The sequence below is a fragment of the Pithys albifrons genome, chromosome 7 (genome assembly GCF_047495875.1).
Source record: "Pithys albifrons albifrons isolate INPA30051 chromosome 7, PitAlb_v1, whole genome shotgun sequence".
Taxonomy (NCBI): domain Eukaryota; kingdom Metazoa; phylum Chordata; class Aves; order Passeriformes; family Thamnophilidae; genus Pithys; species Pithys albifrons.
Window position 1 is genome coordinate 36,316,132 of NC_092464.1, and position 16,608 is coordinate 36,332,739.

A 16,608-nucleotide genomic window follows, 5' to 3' on the forward strand; every position below is an offset into this window, starting at 1 on the left:
GGACTGTGCCCCCCGAGGGGCGGCTGGATGTCGGCGGGCAGCGGGAGGGACGGCAGAAAAGTTGCCGAGGGCGCCTGTGGGCTGCCCCGCGGGGCGGCGGCGCTCCTGTCCCGCCGCTTCTCGCCGTCGCTCGTGGCTGGAGAGGGGCTGCGGCGGATCGTCCCCGCCGTGCGCGGGGCGGGCTCCCCCCTGGGCCGGGGCCGGAGGGTTTGGGGCGTGTTGTTCTGTAAGTTCTCTTTTCGCTCCCGCTTCGTTGCTTCAGCGATTGTGGGTGTCGCTGTGGTCGGGTGAGAAAATACCGCCATCAACGCCTCCCGTCTTTCCTCGCTGAGCAGCCCCAACAGCGCAGTTCCTCTGGTCTCCTCCAGCCTCCCTCGCCCCACGGGGCCGGGGCGGGCCGGCCTCGCTCCCCCCGGCCCGGTGCCCCCGCGGCGGGTCGCGCCTGTGCCCTGCGGGGCGCCCGGCGGGGACCCCTCTCCTCCCACGCGTGTGCGCGCAGGGCAGCGCGCCGCGGTGCGACGCTCCCCCGCCTCGAGTGAGAGCAGCCTGTCACGTTTTGTCTCCTCTTGCTTTCCCAGGTGCTGCGGGACTGGTGCACGCCGACCCGCCACCGACACGTTTCGTCCGTCCCCCATCCCTCCGGGAGCTACGCGGCCTCGGCTGCCAAATGCGCGGAGGGGAGAGACTTGGGTTCGCAATCCCCCGACCGTAAATAGAGAGAAAGCGGAAGGAGAGCCACCGCCGAGCGGCCGCGGGAGGAGGGGAGGGGGGCAGCGGTGGTGCTTCTGCCGTACCCAGGGAGGCTGATGGCGGAGTTTGGCAATGGTGGCGGCACCGGCGGCGGGGGGCTGCCCTCCTCCCCAGGGCCGGTCCAGGGGAAGGTGGCCTTCAAGGCAGGAGATGGGGAAGGCGGAGGCGGCGGCGGCGGGAGATCCCGCTTTGACAGTGCGGGCAGCCGGGTCTCCAACGGGGACTGTGCCCAGCCGGGAGCCGGCGAGGAGCCGGGCTCAGCTCCTCCTGCAAGCCCAGAGAGCAGCAGCAAAGAGAAAGGATTTTCCACTAGTCAACAACGAGAAGGCAAACCCGGCATCCCCCGGAGGAGCAGTATAATTAAGGTAAGAGCTCTTGCTCCTCCCCATCGGGGTCTTAGCTGTTTCTCTGTGACAGAGGCAGGAAGATGCGGGCGATAGATTTGGCTCACAGAGCCTTGGCTCTAGATGAAAGGACAGGCGACTTTTTTCTTTCTCTTCTTTTCCTCCCCCCTCTGGTGGGGGGCTTGATTTTTCCTTTGTCAGAAATGGACAACAGTGAGAGAGGATGGCTTTGTATGCATCCACGCCTGGGGTGGGGGGGCATCATGTTTTGAGGTTTATCAAAGCAGAAGGCTCTAACTCCTCTTAGAAATGGCGAGAGAAACTAGCTGGCTTGTGATAAGACAACATGGGCACCAGCCTGGCAGGGAAAGATGTGAATTCACAGTATGCTTGTTATTTGGGATGCACCTGTGCAGAGCAGTTTTGTGGTTCCACTGACTTGTGTGTGTGACAGGCACACAGCAGGTGATGAGAGATTCAGGATCTCATTGGGCTGGGGGTGGGAGAAGGTAGAATAGGGAACATTCTTCTTGTTGAAAGTGACAGCATGTTTAACAGTAGGCTGTGGTGTACTTCACCTATAGAAACATCTTTATACTTAGCTCTGCATATTCTGAATGCTAATGTTTCAGCTTGAAAGGCAGGAGGAGAATCAATGGGAGAATGTAGCTTGGGAATAAAAAGCATGGGGTTGGGATTTTTTATTACAATTATTTCCACAAGTGCAGTTGTTCTCTTTCCTTACTGCTATGGTTCCTGAAAGCTGTTTTGGATTACCTTTCCCAACTCCAGTGAGAAGGTTCAGAGAACATAGAGAAATTGCTCCATTAGTGTAACAGCTGTAGTAGCTGTAAAATGAAGCGCAACTTCAAGTACTTAGAATCTGAGGTTAATCAAGATCAGCTAGATCTAAATTAAGCTAGATGTGTTGTCTTCTTAGATATTTATATACCTACAAAATCAGCTGTGGTGGGCTGACCATGGCTGGATGCCAGACACCCACTAAAGCTGTTCTATCACTACCCCCCTCAGCTGGACAGGGGAGTGAAGATAGGACAAAAGGCTTGCGCATCAAGATAAGGACAGGGAGAGATTCCCTCAGCAATTGCTGTTGCGGACAAAATATACCTGATGTGGGAAAATTAATTTATTGCCAATCAAATCAGAGTAGGATAATGAGAAATGAAAGTAAATCTTAAAAACACCTTCCCTTCACCCTGCCACTCTCCAGCAGTGCAGGCTGACAGGCAGTGGGAATTGTGGTCAGTTGTTTCTACTGCTCCTTCCTTCTCGGGAGGAGTCCTCACACTCTTCCCATACTCCAGCATGGGCTTCCTCCCATGGGAGACAGTTCTGCATTAATTTCTCCAATGTGAGTCTTTCCCACGGGGTGAAGCTTTCCATGAACTGCTCCCATGTGGTTCCACCATGGGGTCACAAGTCCTGCCAGCACACCTCCTCTGGTGTGGGCTCCTCATTTTCAGTGGGTCCACAGGTCCTGCCAGGAGCCTGCTCCAGTGTGAAATTCCCCCAGGGTCACAGCCCTTCTTCAGGCATCTGCCTTCTCTGCTGTGGGGTCCTCCATGGGCTGCAGGTGGATATTTGCTCCACTGTGGATCTCCGTGGGCTGCAGGTGTACAGCCTGCTTCACTATGGTCTTACCATGGACTGCTGGGGAATCGCTGCTCTGGCATCTGGAGCACCTCCTCCTACTCCTTCTTCGCTGACCTTGGTGTCTGCAGACTTGTTTCCCTCATATATTGTCCCTCCCCTCTCTGGCTGCAATTGCTTCCCCCCACCGTTGTTAAATCTGTTATCCCAGGGCACTGACATAGTCACTGATGGGCCAGCCTTTGCCAGCTTGGAGCTGGCTGGCATTGTCTGCGTTGGTCAAAGGGGAAGATTCTAGCAGCTTCTCACAGAAGTCACCCTTGTAGCCTCCCTGCTACCAAAATCTTGTCACAGAAACCCAAGACATTCCACCCCTTGCCTCTCTGAATTACATATTTGAGAATGACCATCAAAATCCACATTTATCACACCGTCTTCACAAATTTCAGTCACATCAACAAACAAAAGAATTCCCCACCAAAATCAAAACAACGCCATCACAACACCAAACAAATGGGGACAATTTGCACACACAATCCATCCCTGGTCTCTTCACCACAGTTAGAACAGACATTCCACATAATCAGTCTGCGCATTACCTGTTTTACCTCTATTTTTCTGTTGGGTGGGTGATAGAAAATGTGTGGCATTTCAAGACTAGTAGTGTATCAGAAGTTGTGTTACTGTGTCCTGGACCTTGCTGTAAAAACCAAGGGAAGGGCAAGGGCAGTGAGCAGTGGAACACATTTGACAGCCTGCACCCACCCTTCCTGTTTGAGCACTGATGCTGGGTGTGTACATGTGGCGCGCGTGTGTTAAAGAAATTACAATAGACAAGAGGCGACTGAGCATGTTATTGGAACAAGTTAATATTTGCTGGATTTGCCAGTGATTTTTTCACAGGTTTGGGAATTACTAGCACTGTTTTGTTTCCTCTGTGGTAGCCCAAGAAAGGCAGTAGTGTTGCTTGCAGTGTGTATCATGCCACTGTATTACTTTGTAGTGTGTAATTTAATTATACAGCAACCTTCTGCCTCTCTGGGGACCAAGCAAGGTCGCAGTAGCTAGGGATTCGTGATGTATTAAGATCAAGAAGCATGAGATAAGGAAATAGGTTTTCAATTACGTTTCATGGATATGCAAATCAAGGTTCTTAGTTTCTACAGAAATGATAGCTCTTTGGAATACAAAATTATTCAACTTTCTGCTGTTATTACTGATGAATACCATTTTGCAGGTGTGAACAGTACTCTGTTTAGTGGCCAAGAACTGATTACTAAAACTTTGCGTTATTGTTTGAATAATTATCACTAGTGGCAAAATGTGCCAACAATACATTTAAAGTTATGTGATCCATGTTTATTTTAGATCTGACTGTTTTAATACTGCTGGGAAAAATTACTCGTCTTCATATATTCTGAGTATTATTCTGCCTGCTTAGTTCAGCAGTTCACAGGTGGTTTGAATCCAGTTGTGCTGGTGCCTAGTTTTCTCTTTGAAACCTTTTGGAACTTATGGCATAGGTAGTAAACCTTAAGATGCTTCTTGCCTGCTCTTGCAGAGCAGAAGTGTGTAAATAGAGTGGAAAAAGTAAAACGTAATATATTTTTTGGAAAGTGTTTTAATAACATCACTACTGTAAAACTGCACTTAAAAAGGATACTGAGTAACTTCAAGAAACAGGTCTTTTCCATGCAGATGTAGATTTCATACATTCATGCAAAACATGACATTGTTAGTTGATCTGTAAAATGCACCTTTATGGAAAATGTAGCACTTTAAATGTTGTGTCTGCCAGTTACTGTGGAGGCTTTTGAGTTGCAGACAGAAAACTGATATTTGAATAATAGTTCCAGTTGAGATTAAATTCTTTAGAACCACATGTTAGTGCATGAAAATCAGGAGCATAGATATGTATTTTATTTTGGTTTCAATCTGTGCTTCCATTGGTTGTCTATTTTCATAACTCATGAGAGGAGCAGTTGCTGCCAATTTTCCCTTTCTTACTTGCAGTATTTATTCTATCTCTTTCCCTGGTAGCTCCATAATTTTTTTTCTGTCTATTTTTATTTGTTTTGTGTGCCTTTATCATTCTAAGGTTTTTGTTTTTGTTTGGTGCAAGATGATGTACAAGGTTGAAGTGTCACCTAGGATGATGACAGGTGGTAGGGTCACTGTTACTGGAAAAACGAATGCAATCTTCATACATGGTAGTTTACTTGGCCTTTCACTCTCATATATAAACTGTGTTTAGACTGAAAGGATTAAAGATGGTACTCTTCATTTGCAGGAAATTTAATGGCATAGCCTATTTAATTGCTTGCCTTTGCTGAACCAAATTTGAGGGCTAGGGACTACATACCTGTGTTTATAGACACTTTCTCCCTTTCTGTTTTTTAACCCCCTCTCTCTATGAGAGTCTGATTTTTTCAAGAGGGGATAGTGACGATACATTGTGCATCCATGGGATTTAGGCTCTCAGGAAGCTGATTTGTGAACTAATTGATGTACCACTTATTTGTATATAGTGGTTTTGGGGGTCAATGTTTTGTTTTTCCGTAGTGTTTTCATTGGTGCAACTAACTGTGGTTTCCTATAATGTACTTTCCTACAACATTTCCTATAATAATCTGTAAAATCAATTTACGTCTTGCAGTCCGAAGTGGATTTAAGCATCCTCTGAACTTTTCTTAGCTACTCCGACGGTTGGCAGTGAGCTTGCATTTTTGTATGAGGTTCCTCCATGCCTTTCTTCAAGGCACTTTGAGGTGGTAGGCGTTTGAGAATCTTTAAGGCAGCAAATGACTTGTGGTGTATGGGTGTGTTTCCCCAGAGCTTTTTACTTCCAGGGGTGTCCAGTAAATGCCTCATAGTTTCTCAAAGTTATAGACCTAGACAGAAAGAGATCCAGAAGGATAAATGTCTTTATTAGGAAACAAGTGGTAGTAATAAAATGAGAAGAGAGACACTTAGGGGAGACTGCAGTTATTTAGGAAGACAAGGCAGAGAACTATGTAGAGAAAGGTGGCTTTGGCATTCTGTGAGCAGGAATGTTTTTATTAACATGTGTATGGAAGCAAAGTCCAGGGTGTTTGTTTTGCATATACCAATACTGATGTCAGCGTCAATAAATTTCTTGGCTGATAACTTAAACAAATTTGTATCTCTCTTTGTTATTCTGGGTGCAAACTCAAACTTTCATTTTGTCAAGTCATGCACTTGCTGAACATTGTCAACTCCTAAGTTTCAAAGTTTGTGAGGAGAGCCAAATTTAGCAGGTAGATACTCTAGGGGTATAATTTTCAGCACAGCTTTGCTTTTGAAACTAAACATGCTTATGTCTTGTGTCTTTCTGTGACATACAGCATACGCATCAAGATCTTCTTTTTTCTTGTTATAAAGCCAGTATATGTTGCTATCTTGTTCAGTCTTCTATGATCTCTATTTTATAATGTGTACCTTTTTTATCGGGTGTACGAAAGATGAAATATGAGAAATGTTACTCTGTTTTCTACCACTATTGATTGTTTTAAAGGCTTTAATATAAAGCCTTTTGTGTTCATGGTAAACTGTAAAGTAGCATTTTCAGTAGATTTAGATTCTCTGCAGTCCTGAATTACCTTAACCACCATGGTGTGTTTGCAAGTTGTGAAGGCCCAGGAATAGATCATACATATTTGACTTTCATCTAAAATGATAAAAAGGAATTAGATTGCTGGAATCAGTTTAAAGTACATGAAATTAGCTGCTTTTCAGTCATGTGTGTGTGTGTGTATACACACACACACACACACATATATATACATGCATTTATGCCCAAGTAACTTCTCATCACTGTGCCAGACATTTGCTAGTAAACTTGACTGAGCAGCCATAGGCTCAAAGGTGCTAAAGCTCCTTAAGTTCAAAGAAAGCAGACATAGAGAGGAAAGAAGAGAACTGACATGTATTTTGTTTCCTCATGTCCTTTCCTGGAAACAAACTGCAACAGTATCAGCTGAATTCCTCCTAGTTAGGCAAGGTCTGCCTGGAAGAATGACCTCAGTGCTCCAACAGTAGCAGATATTTTGCCGAAAGCACATGTGCTACCTGACACCAACACTGACAGCACAAAAAAAGTACATATATTTAGGAAAGAAGGCTGTGATAGTTGAGCTATCCCTACATCTGATCTTAGACAGCCGTTCCACTAGACAGTGTAGGTTTTTCTGAAAGGCTGTTTCTGGATGTGGTTTTGCTTGTTTTTTAGTTTCTTTTTGTTGATTTATTGTAAATCTGTATCATCTCTCTGGTTTGTCAGATAGTGTGAGAGACCTGAATAGCTGACTGCAGCTCCATGAATCCTGGAGCTGTCTTTTAGAGGATGCTGTCTCTGGGATTTGTTGGACTCTCAGCTAGACTATAGAAGATTATCAGCACCTATCCATGTTTGTATTCCTTTTCCTTCATCCTCTACTACTGATTGTGTGCTGTCTTCCTAATTTTTAAAATTATAATCTATATTTTAAAAGAATACTCAACACCATAACAATCCTAAATCCTATCTTCTGTGATACAAAAGTTGTATACTGTAGCTATTTGCATAGAGTGTCATGTATATACATTAGACATGTATCAGGCAATTTACTACTTGTTAACAGTGACACTGGATTGAGATGTGTCATGGTCACCCGGTGGGTATGGTGTGAATTGCATTTGGTATATATTTTTAATTACAGTAGCAGTTTCTGTAGTTTTATTTGAATACATGGAACACAATTTAAAGAACCACAACAAGGTGTTTGTAGAAATGTATACATGAGGACACCAAGTTCAGTATGTAATTTAGTTAGCTTATGTACTATAGCTCGTGAAGATAAAGTATTTTTTCCAAAAGCTGACTTGGAGCAGGAGCTTAATTTGGATGAATTTAGCTTCTCTGACTTCTCTTCTGGAGGAGCTTATCTGTCTATTTCTGTTGACTGAGTAAAGAGTTTGGCTAGTGTGAAAAATAGTAACTCCTTCACCTCCTCTGCTTACAAAACCTTAGACTATCCACAGAATGTGTTCATTCTGTTCAGCAGTGAAAAATTATTTAATAGCATTATGAATACTTGATGTGTTTTTACTTATGCCTGTTATCAGGTTTTATGAAAGATATGACTATTAGTTTAGCCTATTTTTAAACTAGGAATTAGAGCAGTGGTCTTCTCATGGCTCACAAATAATACATTGCTCCTATGATTTGATTGCATTCATGGAAGATTAAAAAAAATTAAACAGAGACTGACAGGACAAGTTAATTTTGTAGTTTTGTAGCCTTTGCTGATCCATGGGTGATATTGCCATCAACCTTTGTATTGTTTGCACTGACTCTATTAGGAAAACCCCTTAAATAACATTTGCCGATTGTCAATCTTTAAGGGCCAAATTAAGTTGAATCAGGTATTATAATACTAGTACATGGATTGTGAATTATTTATCTTGGCACACAAATGTGGACTTGCACTCAAAATTCAGAAATCTAAATATAAACAGGTTAGCAGGTAGATTTTGGGAGAGGAAGGATATATAGTAATTTATGTTTAATGTACACAGAGAAGCGGAAAATATGATAAAAATCAGTAACATATATGTACTGAAGAATGTTTAAAAATAGGGCTGGAAGAGACCTCAAGAGGTCAGTCTGCTCTGCTCCACTGCTCTGCTACAGGATCAACTGTTAATAAATTTCAGTATGATGCTCTTTGTCTTTTAATCACCTTTTGTTCATGAACCTTCTATGCAGGCTGTTGGCTGATTGTTCCTGTTTGCACTAGGCAAAAGCAATCATCTGCACAGGGTTTAAAAGCTTGTACTTGTCCTGCTAACTGCATTCTAATTATTTCAGATTATATCTTCAGTTTCTCAGGTTCTTTCCAAGTTTAACTTATCTTCTAACATGCAGGCAGCTCTTCCCCCTCCAGGTAAACATCCAGTTTTAACTATGCTCTCTTTTCATGTATCCTATATGATACGTGATTTTTTCTTTTTTTTTTTTTAATTGATGTGGATTATAGATTTGAAATACAAGATCAATTTCTTTACTGCATGGTTAAACTAAAAACTGGTTATTTGTACTCTTCACCAATTGGGCAATATGATGTTGCAAAATCTAGTTCAGAAATACAATTTATGAGAAAATATTGTTCCTTCTAAATAGATTAAAATAAGTACAATTATACATTATTACAGGATTGCAGCATTGGCATAAAAAAGGGTCTTTGAAAGGTACTGGTTCATTTGTCTTTAGGAAGAGTAAATGACCTCTTTCCCTGTTTTGCAGCTGTGTTTATAAAGACTATTGTTACTGTTTTACAGTTGATTTTCACATCTGGCATGCCTTTAAACATCGAGTAGTGCCATTGCTGTACTTCCTTCTCCTTGTTTTAGGAGATTAGGCATGAAAAAATCCTTTGGAAGGATATGTTGCCCATCCTCTTGGCTGCAATACATCTTTAATGTGTACTCAACTAGTTTCTTTTCCAGAGCTGTCTGTATAGACTCATCTGTCCCTTGCTTCTGAAGAGGAACATCCCTGAGTTCCCTCACCTGTTCCCATCTAGACCGTGACCTCTCAGAAGGTCAGCGTTCAAGACAGTGAGTAATGCAATATAGCATGTGACTGGAAATCAGCAGTACTGAGGTTCACAGTGGTGCAGGCTTGGGAAAGTGAAATATCTATGATTCATTTCTGCCTCTCCTGGGATTCTTTTAATGTCATTTGACCCTTTGGAATAACTAATACAATATCCCTGAGTACTTCCGATTGTATACCCTGTTGAGGGATCTTTTCCGATACCAAACGTTCATGTTTTGGAAATAACGGTAGGCAGACAGGAAGTGTCTTTAAATAAACAAACCAACCAACCCCTTTTCAGAATATCAGCTGACAGTTTTATAAAATGAAAAAGAAAAGGTAACAAGATATTAAGCTAGATTTCAAAATTCACAGTAAAAAAATATGCAATAGAACAAACTTATTTGTGGGTTTTATTTTGGTATAAGAAACAAGTACCTTACAAATATATAGCCGATGATTGATATGATGTGTATTAGGGTCATGACTGTCCTAATACCTTTGCTAAAATTGGTAAAAATGGTTTGATGCTTCCTCTAAACTGTGAGATAATCAGTATTGCAGAAGAAGAAGACCTGCTGCTTTTTTGGTAGAAAGCACTTCCACAGAATTTTCAACATCTTTTTATGGTTAAGTTATGATTATACCTTTCCCCCCCTATTTTCTGAACCTTTTTTCTCCTTACTTGTTACCGGCATTATTGTTTTGCTTTCACTAAAAAAAGGCAGAGCATAATGAAGTTCTATATATGCTTTGATGTATTAGCATCCATGTATGTGAACATATCTCCATCCTTACTGCCCCTTTTAGTGTAAGATAAGAGAAAAATGATTGTGAAATTCTGCAGCAGCAGAATGGTCTGCTAAGGTTTTGTTTCCTGAAGCTTCTCTTACGATGGAAAATCCTGGATGGTTTATGTATTTCATTACCTGTTTCCCGGTGACAACAGTATTTGACATTGTCTGTCAACTCTAACTGCAGTCCTTAAAATAAAGTGTAAATGATGGCTCATTTAAAATATATAAATTAATTGCTTAGTTCTTTGTATTGGAGTGAAAGCACCGAAATTCACTTTGCTGTCAAAGCTTTTGTTTAGATTTTCTTCCTGTTGTTGGTGCTTTTAGGACAGGGTGTTGTTTATTGATTTTAGCTAACTCCTGTAAATGGTATAGGAACACACAAAAAAGAAAAAGGCAAGAGATCAGCTTTGTAAACTCTACCATTTTTTTCCTTTAGTAAATTAGAAGCAGAATGAATATCTTTCATGTATGTATTGTAGGAAAAGTTAGTTTCTGAGTTGCTGAAATAAGTCTTACATTCATTACAATATTTACTTGTTTACAAATACATGCATTTTTGCTACAAAATATAGGAAAAAAGTAATAGTTGGAAATAAAACACTTCAGGAAATGTCTTGAATCAACTGAAACTTATTTTGTCATTTACAGAGAATGATCTATAAGTATTTCTTTTTTTTTGAGATACGCTGATAGCAGTTTGTTGCAAAAATCATTTCCAGTGTTAAGTCCTAGACTTCAAGACTGATATTTATGTGAAATAATAATGTATTTAATCATGGCATGTTACTACTACATAGTGGAGAAAGCTAGAGCAGACTAAATAGTTTGAGCCCATGTAGTTTTATGTTTTTCTTGCTTCTGAAGGGCCCTCAAGAGCATTATATGGCTTACTAGATGTACTTCCTTCGTTTGTTAGCCCCAGCTCTCCTTTAAGTTCTCTGTGTTCTTCCCAGCTGTAGTAGTTGCAGTGATCAGTTTCAGAAGCATTGTTTGCGCTTGCTGCTTTTCAGGTTTATTTGTTCCTCATCCTAAATCACCTGTACCTTGTGCCTCCTGCCTGGCCCTTCTTCAGTGAATGGTTGGCCTGATCTGGAATCCACCCTGAGCGGTGGCGTAGTGTGAAGACACTGAGTGCTTTTAGTTGTGTGTTATCTTTTTGTATTTTGTAGATTTAGAAGTATGCTGTGGAAGAATTCATAAGTGTTCCACTATCTTACTCAGCCTGATTCAGGTTTGTGTCACCTTGCCTATTGTGTCCCCCTGCCTGTTCCTTCCATCTCTGGTCTCTCCCCATCCGTCACACAGCTTGGCCTTTTTGCTTCATCTGTACCAGACTGATCATATTCTGCTTTTCTTCTGTAACAGCTGGTGGAGATCCTTCTATTCCCAGCAAAGTACTGGAGCAGAACTCTGTGTGCTCTGTGCAGTACTGCAATAGTTTGTATCTACTTGTGAATCCTCAGAAAGGAGTGGCAAAAAGGGAATACAGGTTCCAATATAAGGCTGTCATGCTTCACAGTGGCTTTAAGTCCCACAGGGTTTGGGGCTTGAACCTATCTATGATGAAGGCTGACTGCACAGCTTGGGGTAGGTGCATCTGTTTCTCCCAGTCTTCAAAAGCTGCCAGCCCTTGTGAATTCAGGAATGGCTGCCAGGGTCAGGCCATTTGGCTCACTGTGTTGCCTCCAACAGGAAGAATAGAAAAAGCCTCCTTTCCTGACATCTGCTTCCAGCTTTAAAAGATCTGGAGCTAAGAAGTCGTTGTGTTTAATGCTTAAGGGGTTTTTTTTCTCCCCATTAATTGTCAAAGGCCAGTTTGCCTTTTGAAAGCTTTTCAGCACTGTAACATTCTTGGAGGTTTAACTGTGAGTTGTGTGAAGAAGTTCTTTTTTTTTTGCCTTGTTTTGCCTGGCAGCCACTTGTTCACCTGCTATCCCCTAGTTCTTGTGTTAGAACACTCGCTTTTCCACAGGTAAGTTGAAAGGTGTTCCTCACATTTGCTTTTTGTAATTTTTTTTTCTGGGCTAAAATATCTTGATATATTTAGTTGCTCCTCCTTACTGAAGTTTTTCTATGCATTTTTTCACTCTGATACCTCTTTGTATATTTTTTCACTCAATTTTATTAATTTTTTGCAGTGCAGGACTAAAGTGGTATTTTAAATGTGTGCCAGTCAAATGTGTTAATACACTATGGCATAATTAAGTTTTAGCAATATTGTGATACTAAGTTGGACTGTAATTTATTTATTTTTAGTGTTGTCATCATCAAAGATTTAAATGCTATCACTGTCGCTAATTGGCAGTGGAAGAGTGCTGCTAAAACCTCTTGCTAAATATTTAAAACCTTCTTTTTGAAGAACTGTGCAAAAATGGCTATGCTGGTGATGATACTTTTGCTGAAAGTGGCTGCCAGTAACATCTTTGCAGGAGATGAAAGTTCTGTTAGAAGTCTTTTAATTTGTTAGAAAATCTTTTTATGGTGCTGTTGACACAACATTGCTGATTAGCACATCTAGTTCCCAGTTGTGGTAGAGTACCTTTATTTGCACAGAATAAAATGGCATGCACTTATTCATGGCTGAGAAATACAGTACGAATAAAAGTGATTTCATTTTATAATAAGCTTTTAAATAGGAAAGATCTTGGTTTTCTAAATAAAATCTGATAGTATTTTGGATGCTGTAGATTTCTGAGTTTTAAGGTTCTTGTCCAACACTCATGTTAATGGATTATTTTATTCCATTTTTTATTTCTTTTGCTTTTATAATGTGTGAGGTTCTTCAGTATGGCTGTGTCAGAGTCCAGAAGAGCCAAGAAGTAATTTCTAGTCTTTAGGAAACTCACACAAAGTATAGCAATCAGATTAGCTTCCTGAAAACAGAATAACATCTAATGCTTCACCTCAGAAAATTATTCATCTGAGGATTAAGAAGATTATGAAATAGTTACAGTAAGCAATGAAGAACAAAAATAACTAGAAGTTTCTGTGTCCTGCAAGATTGATACAACAGCGTTGTCTTGGAAGGAAATCTTCGAACACTTTGTCACTTGTCTGTCTTTCTCCTTTGAGGAGGAAAATTGGTTTGTTTTCTTTCCCTTCAGTACTTTCTGGCTACTGAGAAGGGAAGTAATCCATACTAGCCTATTGCTTCTCAGTTGGGCTGCTGTGTTGAGATGCACCTGTATTATTCTTTTGTGACAAAATCCAGTGTCTTTATGTAGTTAAGTTTCAAAGCTTCAGGTAATTCTGTTGCTTGTTCTAAAATGTCTGATTATGTGTTATTTTTCTTTTGTTTCTAAGTCACATTCAGTTGGAATAGCAATAACAGAACATGGCATGGATTTTTCATTTTTTTACATGTGGAAATTAATATTTCTGTCCATAAATATTGAACCTAACCTCCCAGAGTAGTAGTTTAGGAGTTTGTGCCTTGCTGGGAGAAAATTTCCCTTTTTTGTTCTGGTAATTGCTGATGAATTCTTACATTAACTGGAAATCACTGCTCAAATAGATGCTTTCAGTGTGGTCAGCCATAGAAAATATTTCTTTTGTTCCTACATCTAATCCCAAATCCGGCTCTGTCCTTAGTGAATATATGAAATTTATTATAACCATTTGAGGTGGTGTAAGTAGGATAAAAGCCTGGTGATTAAATCTTTGGCTACTAAAATGATTTACAAGAATTAACCACTTGCCACAGACCTAAGAATCTTTAATGAATTTTATTTAAAAAAAATTGTAATGCTTAGATTTATGGTACAGTCTGCAAACAATCCCTGCATGTATTGAAGATATTCTGAAGTGAATTTATGGAATTACTGAATTTATTTCAGGTCTTTCTCACTTTTTCTGTTGAATTTAGTAAAATTACATTGTGGGATACCGTCTTTTGCCAAGGGAGCCTATCACCTGGTGATTTAACCTAGTGCCTAATTGCCCACTATCAAATAGGTTTTATGGAAGTCTGCTCAGTGTACTCTATCAAATGGTACTTATTGCTGAGGTGGTGGAGAAATAAGAATTTTCCTATGCGTCTGTTAAAATACAGCATAGCTGTTAAATGTTTCAAATGTTTTTGTATAAAATAAATGGAAATAAAATTACTTAGTATATAAACCAGAAATGCAGAGCAACATTGGTTTTTTTCGGTTTGGTTCAGAACCTTTCTTTTAGCTGCCATGTCACTGAATTTTGCAAGAGTCAAAATGAATTGTGGTGAAACCTACTTGCTACTTTTTTCTGTACTATTTAACATATTTAGGATACCATTCTGTGTTCTAGAAATGCACGCCTTATAATCCTTTCTTATTTTAAATGCCTCATCTGCACTGCTTGCAGTGGTTGATGGGAATAAGTCATGGGCTTCTGCTGCAAACTTCTGTTGGCTACTTTGTGAGCCAGGTGGACTTTTGTGTTTATTTCTTTATTCCAGGATTTTTCAAAAATATAATAAAGAGCAAACTCTTGGTCCACTGATTTAAAAATCCTGTGTCATTGTTAATGCAGTTGTATGAATCTTCCTCTTTTTACTTACTTAGAAGACTTTGGTAACAAACTTCATGAAGTCCTTTCAGGACAATGTAAACCATATTGGTCTTCATCTGATCAACTGATTATGCAGTTAAAAAATTCTTAAAATGCTGTTGACAGACAAAACTCCGTAAAAAAAGAGTGAGGCCTCATGTCAAAGCTCTCTGTTTGTTACACTAGAAAGGATAAAAAAATGTTCTGTATTATTTCAGGCCAACAACTTGGCAGGAATTTAAATCTGAGTCCACGGTTTCTGAAACCAGAGGCTTGAGAATGCTAGCAGGTTTCAGGGCTGGTAATGAAGGGGAAATAGGATGATTTCAGAGACAGCTGAGATATACATCATAGTCACAGTGTTTAAAGTAGTTACTTGGAAAATGTAGAATTCTGTATGAAAGCAAACAGGAAGAGATGTGTGAAGTGTTGGTGTTGCATATGTTCCTTGTTGCTAAGTAGTAAGGCAGATTTTGAAAGCTGGTGAAAAAAATAATAGGTTATTGGTTGTAGGTCAGAATGAGTTTTATGGCAAGAATAATGTGACTGAATGAGGGAAAATATTTTTGAGTCATTTACCTACAACTTTGGTAGCTCATAGAAGATTTCAGCACAGTCTACCATTGGGGAAAGGTACACTTTACTAGTATTTTGTGGTGGTGTTTTTTTTTTTCTTTCTGGAATACCAGTGAATTTCTTCCTGTAACGTGTCTTGGGAGATCTTACTGTGAGAGGTAGTTGTTGAGCAGCAGCAAAATCCCTCTGTGACTTGTCAAGTCATTTTCTCACACATTACAGTGGTGGAAATGAATGTGGTATTTCTCAACCCTCCTTCTGGAAATATGGTTCTTTAATGATGGTTCTTAGTTTGAGGTTTGTGTTTTAGTATAAACAAAATAAAATTTTGGGGTCATGTATTTTGTTTCTACCCTGCTTTTAATAAAAGTCATAGTGATCCCAGGGAGTGATCTTGTTCCAGTAGGAAAACAAACAAGACTGCCATTTCAGCACCCACTGCATTGGGGAAAGGGAGAGAGGCAACCCTTTAGAGAACATAAAACTTTTGAACTTCTGTCTTGCATGACGCTACTGCTAAGAAACGAGCTCATCCAGCTATGTTTAGATGGTACAGGTGAACTCTCTTCTCTGTGGTCATTCAGTGTGTTCCATTAGCTGCAGTTCGGTGAGGCAGAGATTGTGCTGCTTGAAACCTCTTTGTTTCCATCTCTGATATTTTTGTAGCTTGCCAAACTCATGACTTGTTTTAAATGAGCAATGAAAAGCCATTTCTTTCTGCCTCCAGTAAATCTTTGTTTTAATGTTTGAATCAGAATTGCAATTTTCCTAATATTTGTTCCTGATTCATAGAATTTATTGGAAAAGCTAGATGAAGGAGTAAAACAGAATTCTACTTGCATTTAAAATTGCCAACCCAAACTTAAAATCAGAGATATTTAAAGTATTTCTGATTTGAGACTAATTAAAAACAGTAGCTACCTTTTGGCTTGTTTTGTGGCTTGGAGATTGAGTACATGGCAAAAGAATATTGTGTTTGAAATGGGCCAACCACCTTCTGCTGTGTAGTGATACCAGTTTACATGCAACAAAGCAAGTCAGAGCATTAAGAGAGAGTGGCTTGTTAAAGGGAAGAGGGAAAGTTACAGAGTACTGGAGTTGCAAATCTCTTATGCTCTTGTTTTAACTTTCTTTTTCCTTTACACTTTCATGCAGTCAAGGATAAAGGAAATGGAAAAATATCTCAAAACTGTTTGAGCTACAAGGGGTAATGATTTTAAGCTAAAAGAGAAGTGATTTAGATTAGATGTTAGGAAGAAATTCTTGGCTCGGCGGGTAATGAGACATTTGAACAGGTTGCCCACAGAAGCTGTGAAAGCCCTGGAAGTGTTTGAGGCCAGTCTGGATGGGGCTTTGAGCAGCCTGGTCTAAGCATGTGCCATTCCTGCCTGTGGGTGGGGGC

General features: G+C 40.3%; 1 protein-coding gene across 3 annotated transcripts in view; it reads left to right on the top strand.

The window, feature by feature from the left end:
- PLCL2 (phospholipase C like 2) overlaps positions 1 to 16,608 on the top strand; it is a 99,549-nt gene that overhangs the window by 363 nt on the left and 82,578 nt on the right. For 2 of the 3 annotated variants that reach the window (XR_011698320.1, XM_071561046.1), the window contains exon 2: positions 579 to 1,115. Coding sequence is in view for 2 of the 3 variants with exons in the window: in XM_071561046.1 (XP_071417147.1) it covers positions 807 to 1,115 (309 nt within the window). In the remaining variant the exon portion in view is untranslated. Of the gene's footprint in view, positions 1 to 276; positions 288 to 578; positions 1,116 to 16,608 lie in introns of those variants that run through there. The other variant, XM_071561047.1, reaches the window with a different exon arrangement.